The sequence below is a fragment of the Sipha flava genome, unplaced genomic scaffold (genome assembly GCF_003268045.1).
Source record: "Sipha flava isolate LNK unplaced genomic scaffold, YSA_version1 250_pilon_pilon, whole genome shotgun sequence".
Lineage (NCBI taxonomy): Eukaryota > Metazoa > Arthropoda > Insecta > Hemiptera > Aphididae > Sipha > Sipha flava.
This window is the reverse complement of record NW_020272902.1, coordinates 621,570-649,426: the sequence shown is the minus strand read 5'-3', so window position 1 is coordinate 649,426 and position 27,857 is coordinate 621,570. Positions and strand designations below refer to the sequence as shown.

The 27,857-nt window shown below is 28.9% G+C and overlaps 1 protein-coding gene across 1 annotated transcript; it reads right to left on the bottom strand.

Moving 5' to 3' along the window:
* Positions 1–3,760: 3,760 nt before the first annotated feature.
* On the bottom strand, positions 3,761–27,443 carry LOC112684515 (ETS domain-containing transcription factor ets-5-like). Its single transcript, XM_025556068.1, has 5 exons — positions 27,393–27,443; positions 23,475–23,600; positions 20,928–21,182; positions 8,779–9,025; positions 3,761–5,042 (listed from the first exon to the last, which is right to left on the bottom strand). Exons 2-5 carry the CDS (start codon positions 23,545–23,547, stop codon positions 4,718–4,720), a joined length of 900 nt encoding a protein of 299 aa, XP_025411853.1. The 5' UTR covers positions 23,548–23,600; positions 27,393–27,443; the 3' UTR covers positions 3,761–4,717.
* Between the last annotated feature and the right edge of the window lie 414 nt (positions 27,444–27,857).

The following is a 27,857-nucleotide window of genomic DNA, read 5'->3' as shown; positions in this document are numbered from 1 at the left end:
CTTCTTCGGGTGATAAAAAAGATAAGCCAAAAAACAATTTTAATGTTTTTTTTTTTTTTTTTTTTTATTGATCTATTTATTACAACCCGGCATCTTAGGCCATTAGTTACAGTTTTTTTTTTTTGTGATACTTTGTTACATAATTGTATTTACATTTACATTTACATTATATTTGGTCTATTAAATTAGTTGATTTTAAAAAATTAAGTATTTTCCTGTTTTGATCGGGATCCGGACCGAGTAGTGAATCAAGTGTTTCTGTAATATTGAGGTTTATTCGTTCCTGTTGATATAGTTGGTATTCCGTTAGTATATGTTTGATAGTGAGGGGGTCCCACATCCTTCGCATGTGGGGGGTTTTTTTTAATGTTTGTCCTATTTCGGAATCATTATTTTTAAATTAATTTGAAAGCCCTAATTGTTGTATCTTCCTCCACTATGATTGACCCAAGTGAAACCGACAACCTTTTAATTGGGCTAAAGGCCATACTTCGGAGATCGCTACACGAATGGCTCTTTCAAAAACCATATATATTTCATTCGGGCTTAAATAATTTTGAATTAAACGGAAAGCTTTTGTATACGTATCACTCGTTTCATTTGGAAGTAAAAAGAAAACTAGAGGAATATAGTAATTATTTTTTACACCGTGAATTGAAAAAAGTTGGCAAAAAAGCTTTGGGCAGCTTTTAAAAGTACCGTCAATAAACACAGATTTTATTTGACGCAATACTTCCAAATCGCTATCACATGAAAAACCAATAATATTGGTTTCAGCACTGTTAATAAATAAAAAATTTTCTCCACGATTAGTTATTAAATTATAATTATTTAAGATATTATGAATCTCGCTCAATGTTTTGGGCAACTTGGGTACTGTACTACATCGACTAGTATGTATATTTTTTCTAATTCTACGTACATCTTGAGCATCTATGGTTTCAATATCGGATTTAGCCAATTCACAGCGAATAATTTTTGCTGGCTGCTCATGTAATGCATCTTGAGCTTTTCGTTTTGAAATATTGCTTAATTTCTGTCTGTTAAGTTTTTTTTCGTCGTCTTTTTTATGGTTATGTATTATATTTTTATCAACAATTGTATTTAAATTATTTGTTTTCAAATACGACTTACATGCTCTTTTTCCTCATGTCCAACGGTCAATGTCGTCTGCCAACTTTTTTTGAAACCCAAATTTATAACCTTCAAATACAATAAGTTTTTTATTTTTTTCGCTGTACAGAAATTCCATATTCGAAAAGATTTGAACACAAATGCAATCACTAATACAAACACTCTGCGGTTATTACGGCGGATTACTGAATGCCGTACTGATTCATAAGTACGACTAGATATCCGTCAATATCGATAATATAACGCCCGTTTTATCACGGTTTTTATCTAAATGACAATTTATTTCATCTTATCCATTCCGAAATTCGTACTTATCAATCCACCTTGGTACTTATAAAGATGGGAAATTTCAAAATGTTAGTAAAATAATAATATTAAATAATAAATATAATTAGATTGGATTTCGCCTTTTTCGAAAGTATTTATTGGGAACCAATTCGGATGTGTGTTGCCTGGAATGTCGGGAACCAATTCGGATGTCAATTTTCAGGTATGGGAACCAATTCAGATGCAGCCGCTGCTTTTATTTTATGAATTAATCATACAATAATTAAAAAAAAGGAAACAGGAACGAAAAGAAAGAAGATGGTTGCAAACATTTTTTTTAAAATCCGTAGTGTCTATCATTGATAAGCCCAGGGGGAAGATAGGGGTTAAAATCTCCCTGTTTGACCAAAAAAATTGTTCTATTAATAATATTTATATTATTTGATAGTTTAATATCATCTATTTTCACAACGTTGTTATTTTACTTGTGTAGTGTCTCGCATTAGCAGTTTATAAGTGCCTAAGACCTATCATTTCATAATGCCATTATTGTTTTGTTTATTAGAGTCCTATAGAAATTTGTCCCTCCTACTTCTTGAAACCACCCCTAAATCAAAATCCCAGGCACGCTACTGATGTTTTTAAGTAATTGACGACAACAAATTCACAACCGATACATTAATATTATTATTAAGATAATTAAATGTATGACTTTTGAACAAAATTGAGCCCTTAACCCCCTCTTATAAATAATTCTAGATTACTTAAAAGGTGATTACCCTTATATTTCAGTTGTTTATTAATTGCTATAAATTAATCAATAATGTACATATGTGTGTTGCATCGGAAACAACCGAATTATGGATAACATTAGTCTTAATTTTAAATTAATATTTTACATTATTTCGATCGTATGACATGGTAGAATACTGAATGCAGATTTGCTATGATATGTTGTACGTTGATCAAAATGCAAGACAACACTCGCCCTTTTAATGGAGCTTTTATAGTGTTTCACTGACATAACATTGTATAGCCCTTTGTGTTTAGCGTTATACATTTTGCAAACTTATATATACGGTTAAGAATAATGGTATAATAAATAAGTATAAAACGCATAAAGGCTAAAATTGAAAATAAAACAAAAATATTGATATATTTACACACTATTATTTTGTACATACTATTTTACGTTAAAGGAACTTACGTATAGTATAGGATAGATCTTATAATTACATATCGACTGCATATGGTATTCATTAATCGTTAACACATATATGAGTGGAAAAGTGTTCATCGCACTTATTCCTATGAAAATTAACGATTATTATACTTAATAATAATTACAATATTCTATGTTAAAATATTTTCTTTGGTGTATTAAATGATCAACCGGGAGAGAATTTATTATAAATCAAGTCCTATACTGTCTACCAGTTGTAACGCCAAACAAAATACATTATGTTTCATGTATACAAACAAGAAATATGCACGATTTGTTATAGCTGCATACCTTTAACTGCCTTAAAGATTAATTTTATTCTAAATTTATTAATTCTTATATGAATAAATGACTCAACTTTTTTGTTCGGTTAGGTTATAACATTAATATAACCAATTATTTGTATTTTGTCTGTCATTTAATATTGGTCCATTGTAGATAGTATTTTGATCCCCTTTAATAGTTCAATACACATTTATTTAATTTTGATAAGAAAGAAGTACAGCGAAGATATTTATAGCGATTCATCTAACTTTTTTAATAGTAAGATTAAAAGACCAATTTTTTAAAAATAATTTAACAACAAATAAATAATATTATGAACGATAATGATAAGGTAAAAGATATTTTGATTCATCTAGAAATTATAAGCCAAAATATTTCGTCCATGTTTCAGCATATTATCTTATAACCAAAAAACCTACATACACCTGTATGTTGGTTTTATTGATGCATATGGTAGTCACCAAGTAATAGATTAAGAAAAATGTACCTCTACGGATGATCACTTTTCTTATAGGTATGTGAACCTATTATTCTACTCCGCAGAAAGAATTTAATATTTTTAAACTTTCGGTTTTGGGCAATGAAACGAAAATTCAGAAGATTCATTAATAATAATATTATAAAATATTTTTTTTTGTGATATATATAAATTTTTTTCATTATCCATAATAATTACAGAGTATCTAGGGATCGTAAAAAAAATAAATTCGGAATTAAATATTCTAAGGAAATAAAAGAAATGTCTTAAGTTCACTTAAATTTTTAAATTCTTAAATAGTTAAAAACAATTTTAATGTAAAAAATATGACTTTATAATTACAGTATTTATTTAAGACATTTTAAAATTGGGTTAATTTTAAATATTTTAACAGTAGATTACTTTTTGCGTATTAAATCATGTATTTTAAGACAGCATATTGTTATTTTTATCGATGTAATTGATGAAATGCAATCCATTAAAAAAAAAAAAAAAAAACATAAGTAAATATTTGAAAAGTATACCTCAAGGAACCTAAATAGTTATTAGTTCTATTTCTAGGTGACACCGTCATTAAGATAACCCATTACCAAGCGTAAATAAATCATAGCCATAGAATTTTTTTGGTTTTAATACTGTTGAGTAAAAAGAAACACTTACAGCGAAATCTATTTTTCCATCCCCCTTGACCAGCTAGGGAAAGTAACTTTTGAGATTCTAATTTCTATAAAAATGTAATAAAACCACCATTCTTTGGTACAATATGTCGTATCACATTAAGTATAGTATATAATAAGTATCGCGATTGAAAATCGAATAAACGATTTCATAATGATCCATATTATATTAGTTTATAGGAAGAGTACTCGTATCCATAAAATGTATTGGCTAATTTGTAAATTAGTATAAATTAGATATTCTTTTCAATAATCGTCGTTCTTGCTGCGATAGTAGATTTAGTACGGTTCAAACTTTCCTATAGATGTACATACCAATGAATGGCTATGTTTTGTAATTTCATAGACATTTTTCTTTGCAATAGCCGATTAAATAATGAAAATGTAAATATGATTTACGAGTGTTTAACGTGACCTGCTGCAATTTCTATTGAACTAAAACGAAAACAATGTAATACCATACACGGAGGGAGACATATTACTGTACGGATATCGCAGTGGACTGTTATTGTTGTCGTCGTTATTGTTGTTGTTGTTGTTATTGTTGTGGTTGTTGTCGCTGTCGGTAATGTCGTTCCGGAACGGATCACTCGGACGACGATGAACACACTGTGACGGGCACGGGATGGGGGCAACGCATTACGTAGTGCAGTGTCATGGCGGGTACCGTGGACCGGCGGCCGGATGCTGATACAGGGCGGGCAGCCCGGACGTGGACCAGTAGGACGGGGTGGTCGGAAACAGCGCGGCTGATGACGTGCCTGCCACGGGTGACGAGGACGCGTGTTGCTGGCCATATAAGCCGCCGAACTCGGACGTAGACGGCAACGGCGGGCCGGCCACGGACGATGGCGTCGGTGGCTGCGGCGGTATCTGCGGTTGGTTTTGGTGGCACGCGGTCATCAGCCCGTGGAAGTCGAACTTGTACGCATACCGTTTGCCATGCACCTTCGTCATGATGTTCTTGTCGTAGTAGTACCTGCACACAATTACAATAATAGTATACCCTAGGGATGGGCAAAATTGTTTGAACATCGATATTCGATGTATCGATACACTGATTTTTAAAATATCAATGTGTTCGATGTATCGGTGAAAAACTATCGACGTTTAAGAACATAGAAGATTAAAAACTTAAAAAAAAAATGTTTTCCCTCTAGAGCTGCCATCTGTTGCACACCTTATTATCTATACAGTGTACTATTTTCTTGATTAAATAATAAATTTAAGAGTTAAAATACTATTGTTTAACTTATATTTTTTAAAAACATATTAAATACTTATAATCAGGCCTCGTAAGTTCATGCATTTGCATGTTTTCTTTGCTACATCGGAAAATATGTTAATTGAGATCAAAATCCGTTTCATAACGGTAATAAAAATATAGTTTAATAAAGCATGTTTTTGCATGTTATGTGCGTATTATTGGCATATTTGGCATATAGTTAATTTTTTTTGAGTTATTAGGGCATATTGTTTTATGTAAATTCAGCGAAATCGTTTTTTGTAGAAGTCAAAAAAAAAATTAGATTAATAAATGTTTAAATTCATTCTTATTTACTTTTCCGAACTTGTTTATAAAATCTTAGTATTTCATCAATATTTTTATTTTTTAATGACATTAAATTTTTTAAGTTAAAAGCAGTACCACGAAAACAATGTTATTGCGCACCACTACTACTCTCCTCTTATTGGCGTGCCATTGCAATCTATCTATTTTCGTCGCAACGTGTGTTCATTAATTATAATTTAATGTAACCGAAGAAAAAAAATAACTAGTAAAAATATAAATGGACAATTCTTATTATTTTAAAAAATCCTTAAACGTTTTTTTTCGTGCATAGTTAAGGATTTTTAATGCATATTTGATATTTGATCAAATGTTAGTGCATTATTGCATGCTTATTTATGCGTTTTTTAATGCATGAACTTACTAGTCCCGATTATAACTGTATAGTGTATATCTACTGTATGACGATTTTTGTATACTCCATACTAAAATAATACAAACAAAAAAAAATTTGAACTTTTCGAACCTAAACATCGATGTTTTTTGCCCATCCCTAGTATATACCACAATGTTATTGTGACACAATATAATTATTATTACGTAAGTCATTATATATGTACATACATTTGTTTTGTGTAGCATCCTATAAGAATAGATAAGAAAAAAATACGTTTTATGTTGTACGATAAAGTCGAATCTATAATAATATGTTTCATTATTTTGTGTACTTAGATATTTTTGAAAATACGAGTATATTTTTCATTTTGGAGCTTTTTTTAACGTTTTTTGTAAAAAAATTCTTGTTCATCAACTTTTAAATGTTATTTTTGAAATACTTATCAAAATTAAATAAGTTATTCTACCATTTGAAGCAACCTCCTTCCCTGTCGTGGTGTTGCTATCGTATTAACAAAGCTGTTATTCGTTTATTGGTAATGAAAAGGTTACATTTTTTTCAAATAATTAATATTGTTTTATATCAATTTCAAAAAAAAACATTTTAAAAGATTATTTTAGAGTTTTTTAAGTAAATAAGTGCTTGTATATTTGAAAATTTTTTTTTATATATAACTATAGCTAGTATACTATATGTATACGCCCTCAGCCATTATACAATTTATTGTGGTTATTGTAGGAACCTAACCTGTACTGAGAGAGTGGAGAGCGAGGGGCCAATGTGAGAAAAACATTTTCAAGACTAATATCACTTCACGTATCATATAATCAGTACCGTAGCAATCAAATAATGTGTGGATGTACTTATCGTAATTCTTATGTAACGGTTATACCATTGTCGCGTCGAACATATTTCGGATACGGTTATTTTATGCATGCGATGCGTTGCACATAATTATTTTAAAGTATAATCTAGATACTACTATGGTTTATATTTCTACAAACTACATAAAACATAATGTATGTAGATAAATAATCATAATTTATTTAGAGCCCGTAAGAAATAGCTATTATTGCTTAAATGACAAAATGTGCTAAACATTTCAAGTTTTCTATCATTTGACAAACTCCTTAGGCATGTAGTAATGTTTTGAAAATGTTGGTAATTGTCTAATATTTTCACACATATCTATCGACACACTTGTATTATTATATTTTTCCATAATACCGTATTTTATGGCTATATTTTCTTAAATTTAAGCTTAGACTATTGTCATATTCGTACATATCGAGCATAAAATACATTAATACATCTATACATTGATAAATAGTTTAATTTTTTAAATTATACTCTTTTGTCTACCGTTTTGAAAGTAAATAATAAAGTATATATATACATACTTAGGAGAAATTGTAGCTGATTCACATAAATAGTTTTTTAACACATTTTATACGGTTGATTAAATAAATTAAATACAAAAGTACGAATATAAAATATAAAATTAACCAATTTTAGTTAACAATAATTAAGTATTAGATTTTAACTTTAGTTAATTTAAAAAACAGTTATAACTTATTAAAAATTATAGTGTTTATTTCATCATTCACTTTGTTCCTTTTAATGATTAACATTTTTAATATAAACTTTAATAGGTCACGATAATTTATTTATACATATTTCGTTATTTTTCACATTTTGCAAAATTATTTATTATTAAGATGAAATTCTGAAAACTTTGAAGAATTAAAAACTTAATGTTTTCGTTGTTTGTCGTTTGACTACGTACGATAAATGATCGTAAAATGATTGTGAAATATACGGACAAGTTTCCAGGGTTACAATATGCATTTGTGTGCAGTCTAATTCATATCTTTAACTATCGATGGTGGTTCGTTAAATAGGAATATTATGTTGTAAGAGAAACCGTATACGTGGGCAAATGTATTCAAGCCATTCAAAGACTATTGCTAATTATATTATTATTGTCGCAGCAATATGAAAAGCCACGTGATACCACTCGTGGTAGAAATTTAGTTTACCGTGGCCCATGGGAAGTGCATTTAAAAACCGTTTGCGAGTGTTCGCCGTTTCAAAAGAATCACAATCTTAATTGGTATACCTATACAGGAACCTTATAAGTGCACAATGTTTGCTTAAAGATATAAGTACACAATTACGAGAATATCAGTATTAATTAATTACACGCGGCTTGCATAAATTATTAATTATACCTACAAAAAGTTGCATGCATGTAACTTTAGTGAAAATAAACCCACGTACGTAATATTGTTACAGCTTATAAATATAGAATATCGTTAAGCTATCCAAGAATAAAAAAACTACAATATTTAATTCACTGAAAATACCATTGCTTTCAATTGATTATTTAATTGTTAATATACACTAAATGTGAGGTAAATATTATTTATAGAGCAGAGTAAAAGTAAAAGTTTAGTAAATGTTTAGAAACAATCAAATACAATTGGCATTTATGTCTGCCCTTCCCTCTCTAATGCAACTCAAAAAAACAAAAAACCGTAGGACACAAATTATTATTGAAGACTCGATTCTTAAAATTACATCAAGAGATTATTTTATGAAAATATAAACCTATAACGTAACGAAATCTATAAAGTATTGGTGGGTGGAAAGGATACCTTTACAAACAAAAATTATAATTCAACTATTTCAACATTATAATTCTAACATTTTTAAAGTAAAATATTTATACCTCCCTACGTCATATTGAATACTAATTCACATTATGTAAAAAAAATATTATAACGAGTAATATAGATATATGAATACCTGAGAGCTCTACTGAGCTTATCATAGTTCATATTAGGCTTAGATTTACGTTCGCCCCAACGTCTGGCCACCTCATCTGGGTCAATTAGCTTGAATTCACCTCCAGGACCGTCCCAGCAAATACACCCGACATTATTAGAGTCGGCTAGTAGCTCCAACAGAAACTGCCATAGTTGTATTTGACCTGATCCAGCGGCTGCTTGAGCTACAAGCCTGCTGCTGGCCGCGTTGACCACTTCATACGGATCTGTGAATAAATATCAACAAAAATTTTTAAAATACATAAATCTGGATTTATTTTATTATAAAGAAAGTTTGTTGTACATACAATGTTTTTGTCGAAGAGTTTTATTGAATAAGATATACATCTAAATATAGTACTTTTAATAATATACACAAATATATTCTACACATGTATAAACAACGCCACAGGGAGTACTCCCAAACCCTAGCGGGTAATCCTTATTAGCAAAATCTGAACATAGGTCTTTTCATTTTAGAGGGTTGATCTTTAGGGAGCGTCTAAATTAAAAAAAAACGTAATTGAATTTATATAAGTATAATTTATACATTGTACTTTATTGCGCTTGTGAAGTAATTATTTAAAAGATAAAAATATTAAAAACATACGTATATGGAAAAAGATAAATGAAAATAATTTATCAGCATGAAGTTTGAAACTCGATTAAATAAGATAACCACCGAATACACATATATTAACAAATTCTTTCGAATATGATGTCTTAAATTTTGAATAAAATAACTTTAAATATTCATCTGGTAATAAATTAAACTATTGAACTTAAATTAAATTAAACTAAATATAATAATAACTACAGAATTATAAACTATACATTATTTCCATAATAGCAGTTACTATATTTATTTTATATCAGTAATTTGTAATATACAAGATTCTGATATTATTTCTATAAGTTCAACTTAAATTTATCTTTATAATATCGACACTGACCTGAACGTTAGAAACATATAAAAAATCAATTGATAACATAAAATAAAATCGATCAACTCTTAACATTTTTCTAGCTGGTGCTTACATCTAATTTGAAAATAATTGTCTTTAAATCTTAACGTGTAATAAATGTTTTTTCTTATATTAATTTCACTAGTTCTTAAAACTTTTAATGATTAAATGTATTCATATTATACATGTTTATTTATTAAATATATATATTAGGTAAGTATACAAAAAAAAATCTCTAGTGTGCTTATATTTTATTTGTATATCAAAAATAATGGTTTAGATCCAACTTTTAAAAACTGAAAAAGTATGTAGAATTCTATGAAAACTATTTTAGTACAATTCGAGTCAAACCTATATTGAATTAATATTAATGAGTTTTTTTTTTTTTAATTTTTATTATCTAAATTAGTATTAATTTCGAATATAACAAAATGTTACTGGTTATTAACTAAGAGATTGCCATTGCAATCGTTGACAGCTTAAATTTGAAATAATTTATATTTTAACTATTATAATATAAATATATAATCATAAAATCTATGTCTAGTGGCCTACGGAATTAATAGGTATAACGATAATCTTTAAGATTCTTATAAGCATGAAGGGACGGTATAAAATAATAATCAAATTAATGTTTTTAAATTTACTTATTTAAATTCAATTATATTACCTGGTTTTGTTAACAAAATTATATTTACTTCCGTAATAATATTTTAAAAATATTATCCTAGGAAAGCCGAAAATTTATCATTGTAAATATAATATTAATTCAGTCCTACAGGTGTAATACTCCAATGAAATTCTGTATCTTATCAAACAGTACATATTAAACATAGAATTCTAATTGACTTTTACAATGGGACAAAATACTCAAGAACAATGCTAATAAATCTACAAAATTAATTGTTAAATTAGTGGAGTTAAAATTAAGGTACAAATATCTTTAATTCATTAGACAACACAAAAATCTTACTAGAAAAAGTGAATAAAATTGTACAAACGTTCAGTATACCATATTACTTACCATAGCGGTGAAGGATTAAGATTTAGAATGGACATTTAAAGTCCCAGTGATTATTATCATTCTCACTCTTAATCCTTTCTCGATTGACAAATAAAAAATTAACCATATACTTCTTAGAAAATATTTACACAATTCTTATAACATTAGTTAATATGGTTATCGTCAAATTTATATAATTTTGTAATATTTTTCAACTCTCGGATAGGATGATTTTGAATTTTAAGCTATTTTCAGCGAAAGCAGTATTATTAAGAATAAAATTGGTCCTTTTACGTAAAAGGTACCTTTGTAATTGTAACTAAAAATTCATAATTGTTATTATCGAGTTGTTGTTTTTTCAAAATACTACTTATACACGTCGCAGTTATGAAACAACTGTATTAAAATGCAATTAGATACATATTCAACACACGCATTACATGTGAAAATTTAAAACTATGTCGTTACAAGAAAACTATCATTTTTTTTCTCTTCTAATTTTTTACTCGAGCCCTATTCGAAACTACCGATACGTGAATGATATATCGCAATGACTGCAAAACAGTGTAATCGCAGTTGACTTTTGTCGGTACAAACCGTTGTAGAAAAATTGAGCCGAATGACCGAAAGGCTTGGCCCGATTGAGGGCGGTGGCCATCTGCAAATGCCTCCTGAGATCATGACGATCGCAAGCCGACAGTTGCCACATCTATTTCCGGCCGCGGTCGCACGCCGATCACGTCGCGATGGACATGCGGACTGCGATACCAAAATACGTGCTTGATGTGTGTGTGAGTGCGTGTACCCTTGTCGCCGTTATGGTTTTATCGATACGTACACGTCGGGAAAAAAAACCGTTCGACCCGTTAAGAAACAGTGTTTGGCGGCGTGCATGTGTATCGAACGAGACGTTACGTTACGGTGTATCAGTGCGTGCGGGTCGTAAGCATCACAGCGACTGCGGTAAACGGTTTTCGGCGATTTTCCTCCGCGCGGGGTAGTGCCGCCCCTCAACCCTCACGCCTACACACACCTCCCCGACTCGGCAGCGGTCTTACCCGCTTAGCGATAGGCCGGAAACACCATTTTTCTACACGCCCTCTCCGCGTTCGATAAGCCACACCCATGCGCGCGATTTCGAACACCGGAACGTCCGGAAATACAGGTATACATCAGACCGTGCTCGATGTAAATAGCATTCAGTCAACTATGCATTTATATACGTAAATACATTTATATATTGTTATTGTTATTGTTGTTTATTTCTTCGAAAATATAATGAGCCCCACTGAACAGGTTCGTGTGAGTGCCCAAGTATAAATATATATAATACAGGATAGTCCACAGCCATATCACAATGGAAATATCTTCGTAGATATTAATTTTTTTGCTTTGGTATTATAGGTACAACCAAGCCTGACGAGAAGAGGTGGAAACGCGATGATCCCCCCGGGCCCTGAATATTTGAGAGGGCCCGGAAATAAGGGACTAAAAATTATTAAAAATTAAACACAATTAATGATAAAAATTTAATGAACACTACAGAAAAAATTAAGATATACCACCCGGGCCCGGGTTTCTCTCTCCACTGCTTTGTATACAGTTTCAAGAGTTACACTTAGTCAAATTTCACTTATAGTTAAATCTGTATTTTCATCCCTTAACCGTCTGGAATAAATAACTTTTCATATATTCATTTCTACAAAATATGCAATTCTTTGGCACAAGTTGTTAAGGAATTATGAGGGTGTTGCTAATGTATGGGTTCTTACTCAAGACAATTATATTAATTTTTATCATATTATTGTTATGTATTATACAATTTGTAAATGTCTTTCAATAAAAAAATAAAAATAAAAAGTTGTTATGGAAATTAAATTAACTTTCCAACGAAATTTACAATAGAGTCGTTATTTATTAATAGCATATAACGTTTAATACAACCATAGATATAAATTGTATACAATTTTATTACAAAAACTACCAAATATACAGTTAAAACTTCCTATTAACAACTTACACTTGTTAAAACTTTAATACCAATTATTCGATTTTCAAATGCAATACTTTAAAAATTTTATTCCAAAGAATGACATGTAATTTTATGGAAATGAAAATTTCAAAAGTAATTTTACCCAGTTGGTTAAAAAAATGAAATTTAATTAAATATTTGACCAAATTTTATTCTACTATACTAAAACAAAAAATGAAAAAAAAAAATTTAAATATATGTAGTAATTTCCATAGGGATATCGCGACAGGCCATCCTATCTACGAGAGAATGATTTAGCAATGAGGGAAATGAACATGTGATTTCAACGATGAAGTTATGAAGAACGACAGAAAAAGAAACAATTCATAACACCAAAAAATGTGTATGTGTTGTATACAGACCAAAATTTCCTGATGCATGTGCTTTTAAAAAACTTTAGTATTCAATACCATCTATTTTCAAACTTTTTTTTCTCCTTAATGCATTTAACGGCTGCTGTAATAAAATAATTATATTAATACTCAAATATCCCGACAAATATCAGCCCAAACTTTTTTTTTTAATAGACAGTTTTTGTATATACATTATACTGAAGGTAACAACATAATCTTACTACTAACTTATAATATTTCATATATTAAATATCGTTTGGGTAATCTATGCTGAAGAGTAAAAAATATACCTATATGTAAAATGATATTAAATGTATTTTGACAGTCACTTAAAATAGAGTAAGTACCTATATGCAAATTTGAATCCAGAAAGAGAGGGCGATTGGGATGATTGTTCCCTCCCCTTTACCAACAAACCAACATATATAAGACATTGAAAGTCCTCTACTTCATTTTTCAACGCAATTACTTCAGAGTAGCAAAATTACGAAACATCCTCAGAGATGTTTAGCCGATGAGTTATAAATTTTATTTATTTTTCTGGTGATAAGATAGTATCATGGTATTAAATATTCGTAATCTAATTTTATGATTTTTGAGTCTATGTCTGTGACGGAGTGGGACAATACTCAGTTTTTCTGTAATCAGGTAAACATAAATAAATTAATACAGTCAAAAAAACAAAACAAATTTTCTGTGATTAATATTATTAAAAAAATGTTTTCAAGATTAACAACAAAACATCGAAAGTAATTTCTCCTTATAATTAATTATAATTAATTTTCCTAAATAATTAATGTGAATAAAAATACTTTTGAAAAGTTAAATATTTTTTTATACCTACCTCGATTATGTAGTAAAATAACAAAGAGATTTTATTTTTGTTTTGATTGAAACTTCGAAAAATCAACATGTTGATAAATATATACTTTAAAAAGGATATTTAAATTTTAATATACATAAAAATAAAAAAATAAACACTGTTTTATTTTTATTTATGATAGATATTCGTATATTCTTATTTATTAATTGTATCATTTATGCGAAATACTTTATTATTTGAACTGACAATTCAAAAGCTACAGAACAAGCATTAACCATTTTGAAAGTCTTTCGGTCACCTAAAATTTATAATTCTAGTAAATGTTCTTATTATTTAAAAAAGATTCTTAATTTTTTTAAATATAATATTATCATGAATCATAATTTATAATAAAGATAAAAATATTTATACTTAAAAATACCACCCTTATGTATATGTTGGTCCCTTAGTCATCACTAAAAATATTGTTTATACAAATTGTATTATATACAATTAATAACATTTTTAAATATATTTAAATATTATTCTTATTAAACTATATAATAGATTCATTATTTATTTATAATAGGTTCAAGAATAATAATTTTTCAATTTAACTAAAATAAATTAGTGTTACTTCTTTTACATTTTCGATTTATGTTATTAGTCAGTTTACGAGTATGTTATTAATTTTAAACATCAGTGACTACTATGTTTCAATTTACAGTTATATTTTCTTGTCGTACAATTAAAACTGAAAACTGTAAGAATTGACGAATTATTTTTACAACATTTATGTGATCAAAAGTACTTAATTAAAAATAAGTTATTCTTATAACACCTACGATCTAATACATCAGAAAAGCTATAATGGTAATAAACTGAAATTAGTATTAATTTAATCAACACAATAAACATATCATTATTCAAACAAAAAATTCTGAGGATAATAAAATAAGATTTAAAGTTTTATTTGAACTTAGATAAAAATTAAAGCTGAAATATTAAAAATATGTTTTGAAATATGGTAACTGATCTATTTGACATTTCTCTCTCTCTCTCTCTCTCTCTCTCTCTCTTTCTTTTTCTATCATTATTTTGAGTTTCCGAGAACGCTTTGGTGTGACGTGGTTTATATATAGTGTTGGATTGAATGGGCAAAGTGAAATTGGAAGGGGCTTTGATTAAAAGAGGTTATTTTTAACAAAAGGACCGATGTTATCCGGTGGTGCGTAGGGGTTAAAACTATTATCGTGTCTCTGGGGTGTTGACCGTAGTCCTTTTTTCCATGTCTTTTTTCATTTTCACTACACTACCGATCTATACTGCAGTCTCCGACGTCCACTACTCTAGGATAGTATTTTTAGCGTGTAGATACGTTTCTAATGTTTATTGTATACGCGTGGATATAATCAACGGCGTTATATTGAGCCCGATAGAGAGATATTGTCATAAACCTGAATTTAACTCAAAACTTTCTACGCCTGCTCACTTTCTCCAAACTAATACGAATCAAACAGTTTCATTTAATCCATTGAACATCGATAACAGGAAGTCCATAGTATATATATATAGTTTATATTCAACCATTTAGACACCCTTTTATAAACCCTTCCTTTGTAGTTTAATGCTACCTACTTAAATGTACATAATAACATACGAAGTTAATTTCATAAAATATTTCTATTAATAAATCCGAATGTTATTGTTAACGATCAAAGAATAAATTTAAAATAATATATACAATTAAAATCCGTTTAACAGTATTAATTTAATAAAAAAAATAATGCGAAAAAATTTTATTCTTCTAAAGATATAAATATATCGTATATTAACACATGTCAACCGTCGTACTTTAATCAAACTTTTCAATACTTAACGTTAAATGACAAGTGATTTCGAAAAAACCCACAATGAAATTCGGATAGTGATGAGTTATAATTTCATCACGAAACAGATTTTTTTTTTTTTTTGCATATGGCACGAAACAGATATTAAAGAATCATCTTGAAAACAATCTTAAAATATGTATAGGTACCTAATACATGTATCCATTGGCGAACAAACTATTCAATTTTTAAACGTAGATGATGCTCAATAAGAATAACCAGTTCCAATAACTCATTACGTATTCACTTTAATTCTATTTTTATTTAAATATTTTACAGAACAATTGATTATCACATAAAATTTCTAGCGCAATTTTACTACTTAATATTATGCTTATGTAACAATATACAATGTATATTATACATATATAGACAATAGGAATTTAATAATATACTGTACACAGTGCGTGTAGGTATAATAACGACGACGACGATCGGGCACACGTCCGCAACGGGTGGGCCCAATCGGGGCAGCGATAAATGCATCTTCATGCGAATTCTTTACCGCGGGAGCGGATTACAACGCCGTCGTCGCCGAGCCGCCCTGCTTTGATTGGCTCTCGAATCGCGCCCTCGTGTCGCACGCACAATGCGCTATGATATTACGTCGTGTATGATATAGAACACGTATATTTATAGCGTAAATAATATATAATGTGTACATATATATATATATATATATTTATACGGACGTAACGTATACATAGACTATACATATATTATGTATACAGAAGATGCGCTTATATTATAATTTGATTTATATAATACATATACGTCTTTATTGCGCCGGCGCACGAACTGTTCGAGGGGTTGAAATAATAATAATGGTAATAATAGTTATAACAGCGTAATGACAGCCAACTACTGCAACGCGCGGGGAGGTGGTCTGTATATATATATATCATCTGATGTTATTAAACGATCGCGTTTTCGCCGCTTTATATTGTAGTTACAGCGGGACGACGCTCGACGGCAACGCGCGTCTTTTCGTCTCCGAAGCTTTACATATTACGCAAAACTTCATCGCCGCTTGTTATATTAAAGCGGCCGGCAGTGCGCTTTCATTATTTTAGGGGATTAGATATGTGTATACACCGTTATTCGTTGTCTCTACGTCTATCGTTATGCGCAATACACAGTTCTTTAAGCGCATACTCTTTGTCCGGAATTCTATACACAGTAGAGTAGTGATGCGATGAGGAATATCAAAACAATATTTGTGTTCGTTTCGAAACGTATTCAGGATCAAATTGCATACGCTCCCAATCTCATCCCTCAGAAAAGACTACAAAAATATAGTCAACAATTTCGAAATTGACCTAAATATTCGTTTTTTTTAGAAATCGAAGAAAAAAAATTAAATTGTGGTAACGTTGTCATCAAGAAGACTTCATGATGGTTTTAAGTCTATTTTCAAATTCAGTTTTTTCGTACCTACATGACACACACACAGTAACGTGTAACTTATAAAATACATCTAATAATAAAAATACTCTACTTCTATACACAAAACTCAATTTCATTTCAACGTCACTAATTGCATATACTTAACAAAATTTATAACCATCAAAAGTATAATTGAATATATTATTGCATACCTATTTATACATTGTAAGAAATAAATAATGATGTTTAATAGCAGATTTACTATACAATAAAAAGACGAATAATACTAACATTAACCTTTCAACCAAAATAGTGTTTAAAAGTTTAAGATAAAATTCGTAAGATGATTTATATATCAGTTCTATATCATAAATAATAACTTTTTAATATCTTAAATGAGTCAATTGTCTTCTAATTTATTTGGCATTTTCAACAGTGGGCCATTTTTTTATCTCTATGTCAGGTTTACGAGTCATCAACAGTAAATTACTTTATATGCCAATTTTTTTTAAACCAACCACTTTATAAATGCAATAAAATTGCAAAGTCATAATCGTAAAGTATATATATATATATATATATATATATATATATATAGTAAGTATAGTTTCTAATCAATACGAATTTGAGTTATTATCCACTGTTTTTATAACTTAATTTTAAAAGTGCATAAGTATAGTTTAATGAAAATGAAACTATACTTATATATTATTACTGATATTATCTACAGAACGAATACAAATTACAAATTTTATAAGTGAGGTATTTTATACCATACTTTACAAGAAACATTTTACAATATTAAAATTTAGTTCGATTCGGCTTTATCAATATTATTACTTCTAGCAATTCTACAGAAAAAAAAAAAAAAAAAACGCGAGCCTATTCCACGGCCTTTCAATGAAAAATATTGCTACACAACAAATCCTTATGCAATCCTTTTTATATTTTTTATACTTTTATTCCTTCCTTCCTTACTAAGCCATTTATTTTTATTCTTTCTTTTGTATTTTCATCGCTTTTAACAAATGTCATATTTAACTTAAAATCCATGTGTTTATGTAATAAAGTTACCAAAAGTATGACGTTCTATAACTAATTAACAAAAAGTAATAAATCATTGGTCTGTATTTAATATTACTCTTTAGCTTTTTATAACTTGACTTTTTAAATTTAAAATTGTTGATATATATTTTATACATATTAAACTATAACTGCAATAGTACTTTATAATATAACATCAAACATGAAAACTTCAATATAAACCCTAGAACCACAAGATAAAACACAAACATCACCATTGGCGTGCATAGGGGTATCCCACTGCATACCCTAAACATAGAGCCTTCTTTCTAAAATTACAAAAAATAAATAATAATCATGACATACCTATTTGGTCTTATGCATATTATGTGATATCGCATTACATTATGATTTTAATTATATTTTTTTATTCAATCCCAGACAGTTTAATTTATTTTTAAAACACAAATCATATGCTATAATAACGATTTAATGTGTTAATGAAATTAAGAAGTACAACAATTCAAGCGAGATTAAATAGCTATCAACTACAGAAAAAGAAATGGCTATAAATTAAAATCTCGAAAACATTATTGGTGATTTAATAACTTAACTGTACGCAGAATTGTTTTATGATTAATTTTGATTATTTATCAAATTTATTTTGTTTTTTATTTAAGTATATAATTACGTTTTTATTTATTTACCCTATTTAAACGTATTACTCAAACCATTTCAAGTGTTATGTATTTAATTTTTTTTTTCGTAATTTATTTTAAATTTTAATTATGAAGACAGTTATAACGATTGAGAAATGGCTATTCAGTCACATTTTTAGGGGGAAAAAAATTAAAATTTTAAATTAAATAGTTATTAAGATCAGAATTTCGAATGCTTAAATTAACTTTCAGTTTTAGGGAGGGGGTAGGCAGTGGAAGCCTATTGCATACCCTGAAAAAGAGGTTTGCACACGACTATAAATATCACACCATAAATTAATAAAACGCAATATTTTGTAAATTAGTTTTCATAGTTAATTAATTTGAAATTGAATTATAAAGATGGTTGTAGGAATAATACTAACAATTCGGTAAGAATTTGAAATTTAATATAATTTTCATAATCTAAAAATAAATCATATAATGATGAGTCATGAATTTACCTATGAATCAAACGAAACAGTACAGATAAAGGTATACTAACTTATATTAGGTACCTACAACTTTACATTCAAATAAAGTATAAAATAAAAATGATCGACATTTATAGACAAAGTTGAAAAATTAATTCAACAAAATGTAACTGTAAAAAAATAATGATGCACATCGTTTAAAGAATATTTGTACTGAGTTTCTATTTTTCAATACTATTAAGTGTAAATCCATATCGTCTATAAATACCCATACAAAAAAAAAACACAAAATTATAGGTCCAAAAATGAATACAAAACCGTTTTATATTCATTGTAAAAGAATATCACGCAATTTTACATTCCAATATTCATGTATTTAAAGTTGTTTTATTTTTGTAGAAAAATAAATTTACCAAATTACATCCACCATATAAAATACGGTTTTATCGAAGCTTTATATATTCGTTATTCATTATATCCAAGACTAAAGAAATGAAAAATAAACGATTCCGTAGCAGTGTTCTTTTATTTTAGGGTGGCTATTGCATAAATCATGTCTTGCTGTCTTGGAGATCCTTACAATAATAAAATCAGGAAGAGGTACGAGGATAAAAAAGCTAGTAATCTAAAAGTCAAATGTCGAGAAGCAATAACGGCCGAGGTTAAGCGACAGCACATACCCTAAAGGGGATTACCTGTGTCTCTCCGTGATATATTACGCTCTAGACCCTGCGGGATTTTTATCCCTATTTCTACTAAGCTTGTCAACAACGATGACATTTTATAAAGAAAAAAAGCATAAGGATAAAATTCTATGATTATTAATTTGAAACTCATCAGAAAAGAAACACGAGGTTGATCAATGTTAAATTTATAAGTAATTAATTAATTTTGCAAATGATATACAAGAATTTGAATTAAGTAAGAGTTTAATAAAAATTAAACTTTTTAAACTGTTAGTAGAAAAATGAATGATTTCGTATTAGGATAAATTGAATCGATTTTTAGATAGATAGTAAAAATAATTGTACTCAGTCTAACTAGTATACATATGATTAAAAATGTAAATTTACTATATATAGGTAAGTACAGCATATATTATGTAATATTTCTTGTAGTTATACTTCCTTCAAAACACTTCTTGATACTTCCTTTCGAGAATAATATACTCCTCACTAGAGCTACAATCTAAAACTACAACATTTATGGTAAAACTTTAATATTTTCATCAGTTCCGAAACGAATTTTGGAATAATAATATTATTTTAAATTTTTTTTTTGTTAAACTAAGATCTAAGAAATAAATATAATTTATTCATGAAAAGTTAAAAAACATTTAAGTTAGATACAAAAAACATGCGATTAAGGGGTCTTCGGTAATTATTATCAATAATGTACTTCAATTATAATCATTATGCGTAGGTACATACATATAATAATTATATAAATAAATAATATAATAATTTATTATAATTATTAATATTAGTATTAATATAATTAATGTATAACAATTACATAAATTATTTATAGCTATATTAACTTACCGTTTTCTGGTGTTGTAAGGCTGGGACTAACTGGATTTCCAGTGATAGGCTCTCGGCGTAACAACAAATATTGCAATAACAACCGACCCGAACGCCTATTTCGTGATCGACGGTCAAACTCAGTTCTATCTAACGAACAAAGTTCATGGCCAGTTTTTGGAAAATCTTCCGCTCTGGGAAAAGGCAACAATTCGAATTGTTCCCCGCACCATTTTAACCAGGCAGCTATTTGTTGGCTATTCCAGACCATAGGATCTATATAGTACAATAAATTATATGTAATACATAATATTTAAGTAAGGATTCCTTAAAAATGATACAAATTTTGATTATATTTTAGGAAGTTAATAAGTTATTTTATCAATATTAATATTGACAACATTTTTAACAAAAATAATTTTGATTTTGATAATCCTTTGATTATTTACAATTACAAAATTGTTTAAGTTGATCGGTTGATAAAGGAAAAATATAAATCTAACTTATTTTTTTATGATTCTGGAATAAATTGTTATAAAAACCAAAATAAGATCTCAATTTTATTAAAATGTTTTCCTTTTAGGTTCCATACAAAGCGAAAATATATCGGTTGTATAATCTATTATATTTTATTTCCCCTTATTTTTATACAGAAAGTTTCACATAATAATTATCGAAATCGGAAATTGAACACAGATAGAAAATAAAAACTTCATTTTTATTCTATTAAAAAAAGAAATCTTTAAAATGATGACAATATTTGTGCTACGTGCAACAATTTATACTTAGTATGACAAAATTTGAAGATTTTGTGTATTGAAATTGAATATTGTATGCTAGGTTATATGCAATCTTAAGCCATTCAATTTAAAACTCTGGAAATAGTACAATAATACGTTATAAGTAATAATATTTTGAAATTAAACTAAACAAACCATAATAAATAACATTTACAAACCGTTTTATATTCGGTCTTAAGTACTTGTTTATTTTATTTTATTACTTTTGAGTTACAGTTATTATAATAGATTGAATTTTCAATACTCAGGGTCGGACATGTTAATGGTAACGGGTGTTACCATTAACTAAATTATTAGTTATTTATTAACATTATATAATATTGATACTAATACTAACATAGGTGCAATTAGGGGAGGGGGGCGCTTTGGACCTCATTTTTTAAAAAAAATAGCAATAAGTCAATTCCCGTAGGAGGGTGGGATAAATCAAACAAATAAATATGTTAGCTCCTAAAATTGTAATCGTAGTCGCACCAATGAATACTAACAAAACTATTCTACATACGAGGTATATTTTACATAATAAGAAAATAATGATATATTTCTATAAACCTACTTGTTAAATCACAAATAACAAATAATAATTTAACAATTCTAAAAACTTTTTAATTTTAATATTTTAAAACAATAATCGTTTCATTTCACTTGATGTATTTGCAAGTTTGTCAAAAATATTTTCATAATTCCACTAGAAAATAATATTGGCCTCAGAATTCCGTAAGATGAAAAATTCCAATAAGTCTTGACCGATAAGAGATCGGAGTCGAGTTTTAATAATTTTAAACTTCGAGAAAAAACCTTTATATGAAACATGGGTGAGAAAGACTCTTTTAATAATGTTTCATAAGCTATGTACAAATTTTAATTAGGAATTGCTAAGTAAATTAAAATACTTCAAGAATTTTAGAGCACATGGAATATATTTTTGAGTTTTGACCAATAGCACGATATATTATTGTTTCATCATTACCAGTTTCAAAATCAGAATTTGAATCTATTTTAGTTAGTTTTGTTATTTGACAAATACAATGTGTTATTTGAAATATATTAATATGTTGATGCAAATAATTTTAACTGATCAATCAAACTCTCACGTTCAATACAAATTATTTTTTCCAAAAAATACTTATACCTTTATCATTACTTTTAAATCGCCTTGGATCCAAGTATGATGAATATTGCTTGATGTCATTCGAGTCATTAAACCTATAATTCATTTAAGTAGATGTTGTATCAAATATAACTTGGAAGACACTGACACGATACTTATGTTTATTATTATCAAACGCACTATTTTTCTCATCCATCGAGGTTTCATCAAACATTATTTTTACTTTGTCGTTTGCAATGTTGTATACAGTATAAATATAATTATTTTATTGAAATATTGCCGTTAGTTAGTATAATACTTACTAAGTAGCGGTATAATATAGCAACAACAGTCAACAACTTATAACAACAAAATATCAGATCTACCTATACGGTACGAACAATCAATTGTATGGAGTCTGTTAATCATCCATTTTGAATTCCCAACTTTTTAAGAAGAGATATTATCACCTGATCAGAGACAGAACGAGCGGAAGATTAAAAAAATGTTAATTAAAAATGATAAAGGAATACTTTATCCCCTCATCCCCGCCCATGAGAGGACCCCATGATATTGCAAGAACTTAGCTTGGCGGAAATCACGAGTGATACTATTTGGGATTTCGAGGGTTTCGGGCAGCTGTGGTTTAATAAAAAAAAACCCCACAGTTGAACTTACCGTTTGGCAAAACGACCTCTGCTGAAGCGTTTCGATCCTCGGTCAAAGCTTCGTCCTCAGCATCGGAGGACATCACCCACTGCAGTTGCGCACCATATCCGATCTCTGCAGCAGTAGTTGACTCTACTAAAAAAAGCAGAAAACAAGGAAATACGTCACGCTTTGGTGAACTTCACATTATTGCAGAACTTCAGTATTTTTATCGCGTACAAGAACCGGACGATAGAAAATGCAGTAGATACAGTATACAATTATGCGACCATTACGCGTGTGATATTATAATTATTTTGGCTATCGTTTTTCGAAATCGCGCCAATACGTCGACACTGCACACGCACGGCGGCGGCAAAATGACTAACGCGCCTACAACACATACCCAGTTAGTACGATTGTGACGATGTGAAAACGAAAACTGAATCACGGGATTTTTTTTCTATTTCTTTGCGCATTATAACATGTCTTAAAATGTGGTGGTGCATTAAGTGTATGTACGGGCGCGCGCGCGCGCGCGCGTGTGTGTGTGTATAGATCAGTCGCGTCGTAGCGGCGCGCGGATGACGCATCCCGATTCCGAGACTCCGATCACTGACTAAACTCCATGGTACCGCGATATATGAACTCGATAGTCACACGGCATATCCTCGTGTGTTGTGCCCTCATCGAGGTCGTAGTAGATGTACAATATTATTACTTTTCGCGATCCATTCCCCTTTATTTCTAAAGAATTATAATTCGGGCAGCTTAACATTCGGTTGGATTAGGCCCAACAAGGTATACTACCGTGCGAACCATCACGGTAATGATCAATACGTGAGCTCAGTGGCGTATTTACGGGAGAGGGAGGGGGTCTAGGGGTACTGGACCCCCCCCCAGAACCTCTCCAAAAAATAAAAAATTAACAACAATTCTTACATATTTGCAGAATTGGCTATGTTAAACATTCACAGGGAAATTGAAATTACTATTGATGAAGTGATAGAGGAGTTGGCCAAAAAATCGAGACAACTGGAATTTATTTTATAACAATACTTTATAATATATAATGCTAAATACAATATATAGGTGCATATATATAGTATTACATAATACTTTACGATTATTACAATATATATTTAGTTCAACTTCCTCCAAAAACTGCATAAGGACGTAACTATTACAATATAATGTATAGTTTATATTAATTATGTATAAACTGTGGCCCCCCCCCCCCAGAAAAAATTGAAAATACGCCACTGCGTGAACTCTATTTCCTCACTAAGTGTTTCTCGCCACCTCCGTTATACACTAAAAACGAATTGTACGTGTTTAAAAAAAATAAACATTGTTTCATTAAGAATATAAATAAATAACTTTACTATATGTACCTAACAAAAAAATGTTAAAAACTATAGTTGACTGAAAAAATGGATTAAATTTGCAATCATTTTGAAAACTACACCCTTATCTAACTTTATTTGTACGTATATATTATATTTATTGCCATAATAAATTATTCGGAGACTTTAGAAATTCTCATTTGAAACCCTGGATTTTTAAACATCTCCAACCACCTCTCCTTCTATATGAGCCTAGTCCAAATTAAATTAACTGTGTATTGTAAGATTACATATTTTTGTAATATTACAAAACATATTTTTTTTGATAATTTGTTGCACGTGTAGAAATAAATGCATGATTTCCTATCGAATTTACAGTATTAATTAAACGAGAAAGATTATATCATTTTGAAATTAATCTTTTAAATACGAGCATTTAAGATTCCAAACCTACAAGATCAAGAATATCTGTCATTGGTTCAAATACTTAATTATGGGAGGATCTAATTTAATTCATCGAGTTTAGGTACCCAGTTTTTTATTATTCTATACTGTCCATTAAAACAACCTAATCTATAATAATTATATATTATATATTTTTGATAAATAATTATTATTTATCAAACAACGCTTAAATGTCTTGATACGATTTGTTAATGCTAACTTCTATAATTTGTACAAACGCCTTCAAATAATTACTATGTAAAGTAGTTGTATGTTATGGTTACACGCAAGAGCGTAGGTAGACTATTAAGGGAGGGAGGATATATTTATATAATAAATATTTTTATTATTATCTATTTATTTACTAGCAGGAATTTTGGCAATGGGAGGTTTGAACCCCAAGCCCCCTCTTATCTACGCTACTAATTACACGAGATCCAATTAAAGGATTAATATAACTAGATATTAGATTATAATAACATTGAGTATTACAAAATTAATATGATCTACTAAATTTACCTGGATTTGCCCAACCTGCCTAAAACAAAAAATTAAATAAAACCAACAATTATAATCGCATGGCTTTCTCATTATTATATGAAACAATCATCGTGAAAAGTTATTTCTCCATGAAACAACATAATGACGAAAAACATATAGATAATTCTACAGTGGTACACGATATTCAAGCATTCTCCACTTTCTTTTAATAAATAGGTAAACTTGGCGGTATATATCAGTGGCGCACACAGGATTTTTTTTCGGGGTGGGGTGGTCAAGGTAAAAATATAACACATTTTACAATTAACAAAATTATGCAAATCGTTAATATATTTTGACTTAAATAATAGCATTGATAATAAAATAGACTATTCAATACTAGCTCTTCATATTTCAAACTTGTAAAATTTGTAAATTTTAACCTAGACATCGGAGATAATTTCGCGGGGGTTACAACCCCTTACCCCCCCTGCGTTCGCCACTGGTATATATTAAGATAATAATTAATCCGACATTATTATTAACCAATCAAATTTTATTATTCATAAATCTCAAGTATTCTTACTAAAATATTTATGTTGAAGTACGTTTGGGTAAAACATGCTTTATTTTTCGTCTTTAGAAGAATATTGATAAATTCGAAGTTTAAATTACATATTAATGTTTTATTTACGTACTCCATAGATATTTGATTGATCAAACATGTATCAATTGTGTTTTAAGATGAAGATGTATTTTAAACTACCATTTTTATTTTTTTTATAATAAAAAACTGTCTGTCTCATGAAGACCAATATCGTTGCACTCATTGGTTAGCACGATTACGAGTTGTCATGAAAAACACAAAATGTCCAAATATACTTATCAAAAGCGTATCCTACCATTCTAAGTTGTCGGATAAATACCGCGTGGTTCAAGAGAATATTATATCATACACGTCATCAAATAGTAATATTTTTGAAATATCACAGTCCATAGTGTAAACATATTACTATTATAACGTATTCAATGAACCAGCCAAAGCGCCACTCATGCGTCATAAATATACTTTCACGGTCACAACTCTATACGTCATCACCATTCACTAAAATGCGGTACACGAGTGTTCATTCATAAAATTACCCACGTGACCATGTGCTCGTATACTGTACTATTATAGTATACGAGCACCTACATAACACTAAAATACTATCATTTTAATACTATTCAATTTATGTATTCATATAATAAGATATTAGAAAGGTGGTATTATTTTTACATATTTACTGTCAACATAACAATATGTAGAATGGGTTACTAAATTATTATCTACTAATTAATAATATATTCGCCATCGTATAATTATAAACAGTAAAATTACATTTATTTTTATATTCATACATTAAGACTTATGTTATTTTATAAAAATATTTAAAATTTATTTTAATATCATAGAATTTTATGATTAAAAACATACAAACATTTAATATGACATTAGATGAAAATGTTTACATTAAGTCAATGTGTACAAATGTGAAGCAAAACTATATAGATACTTTTTTTTATTTTTTATTTTATTATTATATAACGGGCAAAAAGTCCAAAAGTGTAAATATATTTTACATATATTAAATGAACAGAAAATAATTTTACATATCACTTACAGACAAATATTTACCTTTGATTATTTGACGTATAAATATGTATCCAGCGCTCACTAATGATATCCATAGCTAACGTAGTAATTAGTTTATAATTTTCTACGGATGGATTTCCTCCACTGCCGTGTGTCATTTATTAGTTTATTACGTATTGTAGGTCGAAAAAGACACTAAGCGTTTCAAGTGGATTACGGTAAAGAAGTATTTATATGACTCAAACTTGGAATTGGCACATAATGAGAAGTTCACATCCGGTTATTCCGCTGGACGCGATTTTGTAATCGATAACATAATTTTAATAGAATTTTACATACATATATATTTACACAACGCCTATACACATGATATACTGATCATAATTTGACAATGGTAAGACAGTTCCAACATAGGGGTGTAATTAGGGGGGATTAGGGAGATGGATTCCTCCCAAAACTTTTTTTTATGAATTTTTATTTATTATACTGTGATAGTATGATTATTAT